Genomic DNA, 14,794 nt, shown 5'->3' with positions numbered 1-14,794 from the left:
TTCAGAAACAAAAACACATTTTTGATGTAATAGCATCTACTATTCCAATGAAGCCCTCATCACAGAGGAGGCAAAGTAATTTGATTTTAAGAGTGCTAATTCACTTGTTCCTTCACTGAGTGCCTCTGAAAAGACAAAATTTCTGGAGCTGCAATACTCACGTGATTTCACAGAATCTTCTCATGGAAGTTATAATCGCATTAAGGCATTCTTTTGTTTTCTCCAGGAAGCTATATCAAGTTTTAGTGTTTGTAACAGCCACCTTGGAATCAAAAGTTTACCTGGGGAATTCAATACTGCTTCCTATTGCAGGATGAACTAATAGAAGGTTTCACTCTTATCATCTCCTGCAAAGGAATTTTGCTTCTCTTCTACTCACTCATATTTTTCAGATGGGCGATTAAGTTCCACTACATTAAGTCACCAATAATTTTATTGCCCATTCTATACAGCTGATAACATCTTTCATTCAGCAAATACTCCCTGCAATACTGGCTAAGTAGATTCTACTAAGGAGGCAGATTTGTTTTTAAGAGCACCTCTCTTTCAGATCTTCAGCCAAACCAGGTTCTTGAACTCTCATACTTACTTAAAACAGAAGCATGCTCATTCAGGGGAGATTGCTTCCCAGAATTAACTCCATTTGCCGTTCCCAGTTGATTTAGATTTGAATGCTATGCTGAAATACCAACAGGAACCTACCTACAACTGCTTTGGTTTAGGTCTCAGAAATTTGTTTTTAGCATCTTTCTACATTTGCTGCTATGCTGGTGCAGCAAGTATTCAGAAAAAGCAGCATTCTCAGTTCCAGAAAAGGTGACCCTGACTATGTCTACATTAGCAACTACTACATTAGTAGTACAGCATAATAGCAGCTGGTACCGAAGACCAAGTATTCACACTATGTACCTTCAGGGACTTTATTTCAGGCTAGTTCTGATCTGATCCTGCAGGCTGACTACCCATTGGTTGAATGCATCTTCCAACCTGATTTAATCTGGAAAAAAAAAAAAAAAATTCACGTGATCTGCGACCACTCTGCAATGCAAACCTGGGTACAATAAATAGGGATGACAGATTCACTTCAGAAGTTCACATCTGACTCAAACAGTAGTCTAGATGCAGGTACCCTGTACACTAACCAATTTAACACCTGTTAGTTGCCTTCTTTCTCACATTAAGCTATATCTTTATCTTGAAAGAACTGTCAGACCCCTCATCCTTGTGCCTAACCAGCTTCCCAAACTGAGGGATGCTATCTCTAATAGAACAAGGACTAGAGACTCTGAGACAGCCCAATAGTTCTTATAGCTACATGACCAAAACAAAAACAAACAAACAAAAAAAAAAAGACACACACATACGATGAGAGAGAAGTTTATCAAAGAGGGCAAGGCTGCACACATTTTTGCTAATGTTGTAGGTGATTGATAAAACACCTATATGTGCCCGGAAGGAAAAACCCAGAGTTTCTACTGTGGAATTCTCCCCATCGCCCCCTTATTCAAAGAACACTGGTTTATGAAGTTTCAGTGAAGAAAAATTCTAACCTTGAAACAGATGCTTTGATAATGCCATTTGTAGCATAAAAATATTTGCCATGGTCTGCAGAGGCCAAACAATGGAACAGGCAATGGTGATGATAAGACAGCATCCAAAACAGATCAGAACTATTAAGTGATCTTGATCAATCTTTATTACCACTTTCCAAGTCAAACTCATCTTTGGGTCCAATTAAATAAAAGGGAAGGTCTTAAAAGTAGGTTTTCCAGGACAGAAAAGTTTCTCAGAAACCTGTTTCCCCCGTATTAATAGCATCCGCTTTTTAAAAAAAAAAAAAAAAAAAAAAAACACTGTTTGATATATGCAGCTTTCTGAAACGCCTTGCCTGAACCCCAACTATACAGAACTTGCATCAAGACCATCAAGAGGAAATCACTTCAAGGCCTATTAGTCTAAAATGTGAAAGTTTAGTTTGATTTCTCCATAATCCATCCAAATTTTAGCTTCTGTGTGCAAGTATACATAAATAAAATAGTTCGTAACAGCTAGTAAATGTACAAAACTATATTAAAAAAAAATCCCAATCCAAGCAACAAAGATACTACTCCTCTAAGAAGAACGTGTGATCTCTTGACTTTGCAACACTTACATTCCTGCTTAGCTTTGAGCATGGGAAATATCACTAGTTGATGAGGTTGTCCATGCAAGAAGTGTTATCTTCAGCTTCAGGTTGAGATATACTCCTCATTATATGGGGCTTTGCCCAAGAAACTTTTATATATGTGAATAAGACACCAGCTAATATATGATACAATTTAAGAATAATTTAATAGTTACATGTTAGCCTATTAAAAATGCTAAAAATACAAAATGAAACAGGTTACCAAATTTATTTTTTTTACAAACTCTCAAGCCAATATAGATTCATTTCTTTTTTCTTTTTGTGAAGTCACACCGATTCAAATTTCTCTATCATCCTTTCAAGTACCTTCCAACAGATCTACACAGATCAGATTGATACATGCAACTGTTTAGTGTAAGATATGTATCTAGCGCAGAGGATGCCATTGCAGAAGTATATTGTGAAAGCCTACTCAGCAGCTTAAAATTTGCATTGCAAGTATCACAGATAGAAATCAAAGCACTGCCATTGTTTCCCCACAAGTTTTCCAAGTAAAAACTGTAAGACTGGTCACGTGCCATGCTCTTCACAAGATGCATCATGCTGTAATTTCCCTAAATTAAGCATAGTCTACTGAACATAGGCCAGCCAGTGCAAGTCTATATACACACTATAATCCTTCCAGATATAATGCAGAAAGAAGCAGAATATTGTTGTAGATACACCACAGGATTATGTATTCACAAAAAACATACTACTCTGTATTCATGCAGCTATGTTATGGTATGTTTTAAAGGAGTGCAATATAGAAAGGGGAATAAGCTATAAGTAAAAGGTGCCTCTATATGAGTACAGTTAGATTCTTTTCTAGAGGCTGAAACAGGCTTAGCTATGCTGTTAAAAACCACTATGCACTTAACACTGTAAGTAGCTATCCCAATATAAAAATAAAGCTAAGATCAGCCCCAAAAGCCTCTTCTAGTTATTCAAGATATAGAGACCACTTCTACCATTCTATTGCAATGCAAAACCAGACCATAACACCACAAAAGGTACTCTTCTAATATTAGCACTAGTATTTCAAAGATCAAATGGTCTTAGCCAAAAGTCATGGATCACAATGGAGTGGGAGAGGTTCTGTATAGATTCTATATATCCATCCTCATAGATAAACTTCAGGACAACAGACCACGATCCGAGTTGGCTACAACTAACTTGGCTTTGAGCAGGTTTTGAACATCTTGACTATCCCACTGATATTTGCAGGTGCTGCAAACGTTCAGTATTTCTTGGGATTAGCTCCTTAAAGGAGAAGAAAAAGCCTATCAAAAAAATAAGCTGGCCAATGTACTGACATTTTCACCGTAATCCTTTATGCTTAAGAAGGGCTCCAAGATGCATGGCACCAAGATATCAGGAAAAGAACCCTCCTGTGAAAGTCTGGGAAGAGACCGCCAAAGGTAGACTCCACGTGGAGAGGGAACGACTCCTGAGCCTGTGCTGCAGCAAACTTCACCACAGTTACTCTAGCCTTCTTCCACTGAACGCCCTCATTTTACCACACCACTAATTAAAACTTTACCTAAAGCTCTGGTGAGGCACTACTGCAGCCAGAAACAACTGCATCCTTTGCCCTGCTAGCTGCTTCACATTAAAAGCAGAGGAGAAAAACGTCACTGCCTCCAGGCTGCCACACAGGAGCTCAATGCGAGGAACTAGCAAAGGGATGCCTACTTGGGTTTTGGTGAAAGATCCCACCATAAACGCCTAAGACTTAGAAAAATAATACTTCCTTAATGTACACGCCTTTTTGCTACTGCTCTTATGTAAAGAAAAAGGAGGTGGTTGTTCTGCATGTCCATACTATAGCTGTGAGTCTTGCATCAATAACAGCAGGCCTTTACATCTTTAGAGCAAACTGTGTCAACAGTTTCATCCTCCAGGCTGCAAACGGGCTGTAGAAAATGATTTGCCTAACTCCCCATCAATTCTTTTTTTTTTTTTCTTTTTTTTTTTTTGGGGGGGGGGGGGGCAGAGCATTTTCTAAGATGCCTGAACTGACTGTCGTTTACCAAAAAGAGATATTTCATTTACTACCATTAACAGAGAAAGGGGTAGGAGAGCCAAGCTCATGCATTCTGTGGAGATGAAGACTGGAAGGAGAAGACCTTCATACAAATGCAAGAGAACATACTTGACTTGACCTCTCAAACACAGTTTGTTTCCATATACACAAACACAAAAAATTAAAACTTTCTTTTACTATTTTTTTCCTTCGGTATAAAAGAGTTGATGACAGATGCAACAAGCATTCCCAAAAGACTCCTTCCACAGTGTAACAGGTATGTTCTTCCTAGTAAGGAATGGTGGCCTGTGATAAATGAAGGCACCTTGACATCATGGATTGCCCCAGAGCTTCAGCAGACCAGCATCCTGTTTGAGCCATAATCCCCAAGCCCTTGCTTTCATCATTTATAAAAATTAGCTTGGCTGATTTGTAGCAACCTTCACATAATAAGATGCCTTCACGGTTCATACAGTACTGTATGTATAACAGGCACTGTGAGATAGATTAGGCCTTGAGGATGTCTCATTTCAAAGATACTTGCAGATACAATAGAAATGTTAAACAAAAATTGCAAGAACACTCAGGATATCATTGTGCTGAAGATTCACAGTTTTAGAGATTTCAAAAGAGAAAGGTGAAAAAACAGGAAAGAGCAAAGGAGTAAGAGTAAGGAAAGTAAGAAAAAAGGAGTAAGACAAAAGGACAAAGGAAAAAGTAAAAGTGGCAAGAAAAGAAACAAGATAAAAAGGGTAAAGGAGTAAGAAAGGACAAAAAGAATTTTAAAGAAGTAGAGATATTTAACCTCCCCCCCTTAGTTAATATGAAAACATGCCCTCAGTTTTCAAGGCTTATTAAATTTATTGTTCTCTGACTGGTTGGCCTTCAATGCAACAGCCTGTAGCAGTCACAAAGGTTAATGTAAGCATTTCAAGAAGTACACAAGATGGCCAGTTTCATCTGGATATCAGTTTATAAAGGAAAAAAAAATCTAAGGAACAGCTCCAGGCTCTCAAGACGCTGCACTTAGTACATAGCAAGTTTATTATCAGTATTTCATTAACTAGGTCTTAAAGAGAAGCTTACCTGCCGTTTCAACCACACAGGACTGACAGACTCTCTCTCAGGAAGGAAAGCCAAACAGACTTTTGGATATAAGCACAATACCCCCAAAATAAATCTAAGCTATGCTCACAGAAGAATAATGTTTAAATAAATATTTAATATATTTCTGACTTCATTGATTTTATCATCAGAGAAGTCAGCCACTGCACACAGCTCTCACCTCGATACGGCAAACCCACAACGCAAATCTTTAGAAAGAGCATCCCCGGAGATTTTGTTGACTGGCCAAAGAGCCTCTCTTGAAAGCCTACAGCCACGCATGCCTCATGTGAGAGCAACAAAAAGGCTGATTCTAGTTTCTGACCCCAAATAGCTTCTGACTGCTTGCACCAGTCACCGATATTGAAGAGAGATGAGCGCGCAGAAAAGCCTGGCTTCTCATTGACCTAGCTGACTCTTCACAGCACTGCACAAAGTAGGGGCAGAGTTTAGAAACTGGTGTTCAAAGAGAGGGGAAAAAAAAAAAAAAAAAAGGAGAGAAACAAAACTGGAGTCATGGGGTGTACCCACTATAATATCCCATTTCTATAGTAAAGAGATCAGGTAGGCCAGCACCGCGCTAAAGTTAAAGCGAGGACTTGTCACTCCGCAGAGCCCCAGAGCTCGTTCCCCGGCGGCAGAGCCCGAGCACCGCGACCGCAGCCTGCCGCACCGCCGGCGATACGATCTCGCGCGGACGAATCAAGGCAACGCTCATTAAGGAGCCATAAACGCTGCTGCTGAACGCCGCGCTGCCCGGGCGCAGCCTGCTCGCGCCCGCGGTTACACTTTAGCTCATTCAAGCATGCCCTGCGCTAATGCATTTAGGAAAAAAACAGCGACCGAGGTCGCGACTCCGGCAGCCTAATAGCAACCAAATGAGCGGGGCGGCAGCACCCCGCAGCAGCGCCGCGCCGCTTTATCGCCCTTTAATAGCCGCCGCCGGCGCAGCTGCCCTCGGCGGCCGCCGCGGCCCGCCCGCCCCGCCGACCGGCGCCGATGCCCGCGGGGCCGCGCCGCGCCGGGACCTACCAGGTAATCCATGTACCGGGCGGCGCGGGCGCCGCGCAGCTCCGCGGGGCTGCCGCCGCCCGCCCGCCGCGCCGCTCCGTCCCCGGCGCCTCGGCGAGGGGGCGCGGCGCAAGGTGCGCGGCCGGGGGTGGGGGGCTCGGCCGCCGCCGGGCGCACGGGGCAGGCGGGCGAGCCGCGGCGACGCTGGAGGGGCTGGGGGCGCGGCGCTGCCCCGGCCGCGCTGTCAGAGGCGCTCGCCGCGCCGCACCGCACCGCACCGCGCCGCAGCGGCCCCGCGCGCGGGCGGGCGGGCGGGGCGGGGGAGGGGCGCGAGGCGGCGGGGCTCGTGCCGGGCGGCCGCGGCGCAACCAACCCCAGCGCGGCGCCCGCAGCGCCCCGGCCTCGGCGACGGGCAGCGCCGCCCTGCCCCCCCCCCGCGCGACGTCACCGTCAGCTGATCGCACACGTGGGGCGCGCGGAGGACACTCTTAAAGGCGTACGCACACCCCGCCTCCCCCCGCACCCTACCCCGCCCCCTCGACGGCGCCCCCTCGCCGAGGCCCGCACCTGCGGCGGGGGCGCCGCCGGGGCCCGTGGGCGGCGGAGGCGGCCAGCCCGGAGGCGGCCGCGGCCCTGGGAAGGGACGGGGAGGTGGCGCCAGGCGACCGTTACGGCGGCGCGTGCGGAGCCGAGGAGGTAGGTGGTGCTCGCCTCAGCCCTGCTCTGCCTCGCCTGCCCGGGTGGCTTCCTCTGGCCGAGGCTGCTTGCACGTTACGTTAATAAATGTTGTAGTTACCAGGCTCCTCGGTTTTAATGAGGGTGTTGATATGCCGGGCGCGGTTTTGCCCTCGCTTCCCCTCCACCAAACGGGCCTTGTTGAAGGATGAGTGTCTCGCAGCTACCGCCTGGCTCTCTGTAACGGGCAGCGGCGACACTGCTTTTCCTCTCCCCCATTTTCAGGTGTTATCTACCTGGAAGCTTCTGGGCGAACCGGAGGAAGCTGTGCAGGCGCAGTTACTTGGTGCTGGTGCGTCCATCCATCGTAACTTCGCCTGTACGAATGTGCAGGAGCAGGTGGTCTGCTGCAGTAGGCACGAGGCAGGCGAGGCCGTAAGTACTTCGCTGTGGATTTGGTGGTATACAGCAGCTCCATCCTGGGTATCTTGTTTCTCTGTATAATCCGTAGGAAAATGTAGTTGCCTCAAAATGGAAAATACAGAAGCCTGTGAATCCTCCTGGACATAAACGCTATACCCTAACTTTTAAAATCAAAGCAGGCTCCAAAGACTAACGGATCCACAGAGAGAACAAGTGGCTGTAGTAATCTGGGCATTTATCTGACATTTTGAAGTAGGGAGACTGCCTAGGTTCAACAAAAGGTCCTGTGGCCCAGTGAATCCTGGTTATTACTTAGAGATTGACAGTTCAGGAGAGAGAACGTGGCCTCTGCCTAGGCCAGTCTGTTACCTGGTGTTCCCACAGGGTGTTCCTGCGGTAGATGAAAGATGAGGTTTTGAACCACTTCACATGGATGAGCCTCTTCTGTGGATAGAGGAGTGGGTGTGAATTCACAACCTCTAGCTGTCAAGTGAAAGAAAGTATAGCTGTATTTTGAGCTAAGCCTAAATCTTCAGGCACGCAAGAATAGTTGTTCTAAGAGGACACTCAAGGCCATCAGGCCAGATAGAAAAGGGGATGCCAAATCTTTGGACAGTGTTTGTTATATATGGCTTAAGGCTGAGTCATTTATAATATTAGTAAAACCAAAGTATTCCTTTTTGAGGATGCCAGAAGTAGAACTGTAGGCACCTGTGAATTTTAATGTTCAAAATGCACATCTTTGGTTTTTATGTACCTCTAGTGTTTGGCAAAAGTGGGGCACGTATTTCAGGAACCACAATTTTTAACTCAAGCAGTAACATTTTTGGTGTCTACAGGCTTTATATTGTGGCCTGTTCTTTAGAAAGGGGTGGTATAGAGCAGAGAAAGACCTTTACCCTTTCAAAACTAGTGTGAGACTTGGTTGTTCATCATTACCAGAACATCCTGAAAACACTGGGCACCTTTATGCAGTGTAAAGAGTAATCAAAATTGCAAAAAATATTCCTGATGCATACAGACAGGAGTTTTGTAATTAACCTCAGCAGAAACAAACTTTTGACTAGAGGGGCCAAAGTAACTAACTTACATTCAACTGAATCTTTGAGTAAACTTTCTTCTGAAAAATTTGATATAGAAAGGTAAGACATTTATCATCTTTATCACATAGCAGAATTCCCCCAACCACTTGCAAAAGCAAGACTAGTATCTTGTAATGGAAGCTGACATCTGACCCGTAGGCTTTTCCACAGCCTTCATTAACAATACCAACTATCTTGCTGGAGGAAGGAGAGGGGACTTTTTTTTTCAGTATGACTGGGGATATGAAATCCAGAAAGAGAATATCAAGTGAGGTGATTTAAAAAAAAAAAGACCCACAGTGTAATATAAAGTATTGCAAAAACAGGTAAGGAGCAAAGAAGAAAGAAAGAGTGAATGAGGGTTCAAGAGTAAATAAGAATACATATTCATTAGGATATAAAGTAAGTATTTGGCTTAGATCTAATAAACTTTGCAGGTGGTTGTTACTCTGATTTTACAATGAATTAAGGTCTTTTGCAAACAAGCTAAGTTACAGCATTCAGTCAATTTCAGAGAGTGCTGGTAAGGCCCCTCCCAAAAGGCAGGCAGTCCTTGTCAATAGATAATTCATTTTCCTCATATATCCAGTATGCAAAAACTTGTTTCCTTTGACCTTCATAACTTTACTTTGGAAATCAGTGTCAAATACAGCAGACATACCAGATTAAATTCAATTTAGATGAGCACAAATGAAATTGTTTACTTTGAACCATTCAGATATGTGCTAATTTTAGCATTTTAATAGCTATGGGCTGAAAGAAGGGATACAGGCTTGGCCTTTCCTGCTATTCAGTGCTCTGACTGTTTTTCTCTTAGCAGCAGCCATTGCTGGCAACTTTCTGCTGATCACGAGATGCTCTTTCAACATTGGGAACTACAAGGTGAACAAAGGTGGCTAAGCTATGCCTCTCAATAATGTAACAAGAGCTGCCAGAAACTCAGATTTTTATCTTTCTACTTCTGTCATAGTGTGTGATTTATTTATTTATTACATTTTGCAGTGATTTCCCCTGAATCCTTAATACCCTTTTTCTTCTTTTTAGAAGCAGTAATACATCACTCTAAGAATCGCTGCCTTTGGACACTACTCTCAAGGGTGAGTTGAAGAGAATCTAAAGGAGACCATCAAGAACAAGCAGAGATTTTGGAAAAGTGGAAAGTTTTTCTTCCATCAGTAATGGGAAAGGGCTGGCAATTCCTTCTTCTAGAGCCAGTAGAGGGGGAAAATAGAATCCATATGTAAAAAGTTGCTGTGAAGAGGACATGGCGATGGGAAACAGAGTGATTGGCTTGCATTGCAGCAGGGCAGATTAGATCAGATACTGGAAGACACTTTAATGGTAAGGCTAATCAAGCACTGAAAGAGATCACTACCAGAAGTAGTAGAATTTCCATGAGCAGACATGGGTTAGATAAACATTTCTCAGGAATGGTTTGGTTAGCATTGATTCTGGCTTGGAGAGAATGGACTGGAAGACCTCTCTGTTTTGTATGATTCTAGTATCTTAAATCTGTTTATGAAGATGTGATGTTTTTATACATGCAAGAAAAATGCTCATTCCCAAATGACAGTTTTATATGTGTAATTTTCTTTCTAACTTATAAACAAGTGTTCATGAGCTGAATAGAGCATCAGTTTACAAAATAAGAAAAATTTTCTCGTATACACTGCAGATCACACAAATTTGATCAAGAGAGAGGCTAAGTCTAGACACATATATTAGTCATTGTGTTCATTGTAAACAAAAGATTATTTGTTTATTATGTAGCCTTATGGTTCATTCATTCTGTGACATAAAACAAAGATTATCATTGAACAATAGCATAACGTAAGCAGAATACAAGTGCTGAAACACAGCTGCCTTCTAGCCTACATAGAAAAACCTCAGCAGCATAATAATCACTGGCAAGTCCTATAGGACTTCTTCCATCTAGAAAGAAGTTGGATTTTATATTGAAATATATAACAAATGAGGTGCTAGCTATCTTCACAAAGAAGCTGTCAGCAGGAAATAATGTATCAAGATAGAAGTGAAAAGATCAAAGTTTTCTAACAGAGCAAAACCTCACATCGCAGCTATTAGGTAATAACTCTGCTTCCAAAAAGAGAGGTGAACATCTTCACAGAAGCACAAGTGTGTGTTTAGTTGAACCCTGTGACAAAAAATATTTCTTGTCATATAAGACCAGAAAGCTTGTATGAAAATTAATCCATCTAGAAATGTTCATAACTGGGGTTTGACCCTGAAAAGTGCTGAGCACATCATTTAATCATCTATTGTTTACATCAATGCAATTTAATGAGTTTGAACATTTTAACCTGCTAAACTCAAGGTTTTACAGCGCTAGCAGTCAACATATTCTGAAGAGAAGATTGTTCATTAGTAGATGCTGGAGAAATGGGAATTTAAAACATAAAGCAGTGATGATACCAATAGATATGCATACTTCCAAACATACCTGAACAGAATTAACAGATGTTTTTCAAAACTGCAGAGTCAGCCATATAGATACCAGTTGTCCAGCAAGCATCATCTTGGAAAGTAACTTGAGGGACAGGTATACACTAGTATATCTTATAGTCATACCACTTTAATTTCTGATTTCAGTAGTTAAACAGATTCAGGCAAAGATAATACTTGAATAGAAGAGCTGTAAAAAGTAGTACTATTCATTCAACAAAAGTGGTACACAGGAACAGTATGACCAGTGTTCCTGCATCATGATTTGGATGACTTGAACACCAGATGTTTTATTAGAGGTACCCTAAAGCAGAGACTTAGCAGTATATCAGCAACTGAGTCTAAACCACTTTACCACGTTAGGGATAATTTCATTCATTAAGAGAACAAAGTGGATGGTGTGTTTGTTTCTTCACCGCCTCCCCAACTGTCTTATCTTTTAATAATCTTAGGTAAAAGGCAACTGATTTCTGTTTATTAGCAAGTAGGTAGTTTTATTAATCCTTAATTTTTACTGATGTAAGGTGCCCAGAGAGTTCTGTTTAAGAAGCTGAATTACAGAATAAATATTGCTCTGCTTTTCTAATAAAGAAGCAAAGCTAAAGCATTCAATATCTGTGAAAGTACTGAAAGAAACTAGCTTACTCATACTGTTTTATATTTGTACATTTACATCTCCATGATATAAGTCTGTTGTACAGGGGATACACAAATGTTCCTCATCTTTGCAAGTCACAGGATAGTTAGCAACAGGAAAGCAAAGCATTACAACATATGTACACATTACAAGATGTGTAGCTTCATGTTAATACCATATCCTTACTCTGGAAGAATAAATGTCTCTAAAGAAAAACATCACATAAAAATATGGATTACTGACTCAGGATACTTAATCAGTTATGAAAACACTACCAATGCTACAAAATGCTTTGTTTGGTGCAGCTAGAAGTTTAGAGTCAAACACCTTGAAAGATACAAACTGTGGTTAGTTCAGAAAGACAAATGATGTGATAAAAGTCTCCTACTTCACTGATGTAACAGACAAGAAGCTAAAGTTACAAAGTAAAATTAGTTAAAGGAATACTGAGGTTCACCAGCTTCAAAACTGCTGAAGAAAAGATATGCATATTCTGATGGTAATAAGTTCCAAAATACAAATTTTAACAGTAGATGTGTGTGGCCAGCTGTCACCAAAATAATATCCTAGAAAAATCCAGAAGAGCAGGAAAATAGAGAAAGGAAGAACTGGACATAGAAATGGGGGGGGGGGGGTTGTTTTGTTTTGTTAAGGAGAGTTTGAGTATTATATAGAGGCCAACAGCAGTCAGTACTGGGATTTGCAGCTCTAATTTCAATAAGTGACTTAGATCCTGCTGTTAAATAAGCTTATGTAAATGTCACCGGGGAAGGGAGAAACAGCTCTGAGTAAATAAAACTCAAAGCGATTTGCAGCTCTTTATCTGACTTACTGACAAATGTCAGCATGCAGAGATAACTAGGGACAAAGTAAATGAGCGCTATAGGAGAAGTAAGACCTCTCAATCAAAAATCTCCTCTTCCTTTTTCTCTGTGCCCTAGTGCCTTGTTACCTTCTGGCATTATGGTCGCTGACTGTGCTACAGTTAGGTATTTGTTCTGCAGAGGAACACATGGTTATGAAAGAAAGCAAGAATGTTTAGAAAGGATTTTTTGCCTGTTATCCTCACTTTTCTTGTTTCCTGAAAAGATTTTCTGCCTTTTAGGTAATCTTATTAGCAAAATAAATAGGAAGTCTAAAAGCAAAGGCTAATGGTGACCAAAGGTCAAAAGTAGAAACAGGTTCTAACTGTAGTTGCACTGATGTAAATCTAGTGTAATTTCAATGAACAATGAAGATTTTAAGCCTAGGGGATATCAATAAAGTAACAGTAATATTGCAGTTGATTTTACATAATTTATTATTTATTGTTCCCTGCACCCCAAAAATGTTACTGTTAATAAAGTAATGTGAGAAGATTCACGTATAGAAATTTGAATAGATCAGTAAATAGATTGTACTGCTATGTAGACTGGCAATTACATATGATGTTTTTTCATTTCTAAGTCATCAAGTTGCACAAGTTGGTAGTATTGTAGACTCACTTTTCATTTGATGGTTCTTCAATGGAAGGCCATGAAAAAGTCCACAGCAGTTGGACTCTTTGGAGTAGTTAACAGCTGGAGTAGTTAACAGTGTCCTAATTTTAATTTGGCAACTCTGTTTGAATTATTAACTGAGTTTGAGGGCTAAGTGAGCAGAGACAGTGAATATCCCCTTGGTAGCAGGGGTTCTGTGCTTAACAAACTGTGGAATTTGGAAACCTGAGATTTACTTCTTTGTTCAGTTTCTTCTTGTACAAACTTGACAAAGTGTATGACTTTTCTTTGCTTGGTTTCTTTTTTGAAAAAATATATAAAATAGCATTTTCCTATAGCAAGGTGCTATGCAGATTAAAAAAAATGGTTGCAAGCTACTCTTCTAAACCTCTACTGTTTTGGACACTGTGTAAATATCTTCAGTAGATGGACCAGAAGTTGTACCTTCATGTGCCTGCTGAGAACAGATGAGGAGGCAAACAACAATAATTCTAGTCCCTTTCCACATAATGTTTGCCCTTCTGGGATGACCCAAACCTTTGGATTTTTGTGCCCTCAGTCTGGTAATTTTTATGCGGATTACAGTTCAGATTAAGGTTTGTTATAGATTTGTTTCTAGTATGAAGATTGTTTACAGGGTATTCAAATGTTTCTCTCTCCCTTTTTTTGTTCAGATTGTTTTACCTTTTTACTAAATAAATAAATGGAAGCAATACAGTAACCTTATTTATAGACTTTGTTCTAGTATTACCATGAAAATATCTTCTTTAACATGCTAAAAAATTTCATCTGTAGTCTTTTTATTTGATTTGGCCAATGTGGTGAGAAGTCTGTTAGGCCAGTAGTACACTTGTGTTCCACGTTTACCATTAAGAACATCAGAGAGAAAATACTTTGTATCTTTCAGGCTACAGCACTGACTGTTTCTGGATCAGGCTCTTAGGGCCTTCATCATCTTATTTGGTCTTACAAAAGTCTTCAGATTGTTTAACAGAACTATTCAAACCATAGTCTTGTGAAAGTATGAAAAGTGCCATTGTACTAGTAAAAGACAATATACCTGATGACCTACACAACGCTTGCATCATGCTCAAAAAATAACAGCCTCCGCCCCCCTCTCCCCCCAGGTTTCCTGTCAAAAAGAGAGGAATGTGGTGCCTCAAATAAAGCTGTGTGCAGACTTGTAACATTTGTATAGCTGTTCCTAGTCCTTCTCTTCACTGTAAAAGAGCAGGATTCAATAATGGTGCATCTGGATTGATGAGAAGAAATATGAAATCTCAAAGCAATAGAAAGGGCAATTCAGAAACAAAAAAAATTGGATTTTGCTTATGACCTTGTATTTCATATTTATATTCAACATGTTAACCCACTTTAAACTCCAGCTGCATCTCTTCCTTAACAGTCACATCTTCTAAAGAAGCCAGTGCAACTGCAAACTGTACAACTGTATATAACATATATTGAGAATATGCCCAGCAAAGCATCGTAGCTGTCAATGGAAATGACCTCTTCCTGGAAATGATGAAGGCCAGCTACAAAACCTTAGTGGCTGAAGTTTCCATATTTTAACTTTGTTTTTTAGTCTTAAATGAAAAGCAAAACCCATTTTAGCGAAAAGGGTAAAATAAATACTCAAAATGAGTAATACTTTGTTGGTACAGTAGGGATACCCTCATAGCAGAAATGAAGATACCATAGCAGGGTGTGTTAGCCTAATCTAGGTAACAT

General features: G+C 41.2%; 2 protein-coding genes across 4 annotated transcripts in view; one reads left to right on the top strand and one right to left on the bottom strand.

Annotated features, from left to right (window-relative positions):
* ARL15 (ADP ribosylation factor like GTPase 15) overlaps positions 1–6,392 on the bottom strand; it is a 234,102-nt gene extending 227,710 nt beyond the window's left edge. Inside the window, exon 1 of the mRNA XM_067315690.1 lies at positions 6,327–6,392. Within this exon, the coding sequence (XP_067171791.1) occupies positions 6,327–6,338 (12 nt within the window). The 5' untranslated portion in view covers positions 6,339–6,392. The remainder of the gene's footprint in view (positions 1–6,326) is intronic.
* Positions 6,393–6,822: 430 nt separating this feature from the next.
* LOC106490859 (uncharacterized) overlaps positions 6,823–14,794 on the top strand; it is a 43,404-nt gene continuing 35,432 nt past the window's right edge. For 2 of the 3 annotated variants that reach the window (XR_010886877.1, XM_067315676.1), the window contains exons 1-2: positions 6,823–7,001; positions 9,530–9,582. The gene's annotated coding sequence lies outside the window, so the exon portion shown is untranslated. Of the gene's footprint in view, positions 7,002–7,279; positions 7,333–9,529; positions 9,583–14,794 lie in introns of those variants that run through there. The other variant, XR_010886878.1, reaches the window with a different exon arrangement.

The sequence above is a fragment of the Apteryx mantelli genome, chromosome Z, assembly GCF_036417845.1.
Source record: "Apteryx mantelli isolate bAptMan1 chromosome Z, bAptMan1.hap1, whole genome shotgun sequence".
NCBI classification, from domain to species: domain Eukaryota; kingdom Metazoa; phylum Chordata; class Aves; order Apterygiformes; family Apterygidae; genus Apteryx; species Apteryx mantelli.
Note: the sequence above shows the minus strand (reverse complement) of the source record. Positions and strands in the feature narration are given on the sequence as shown.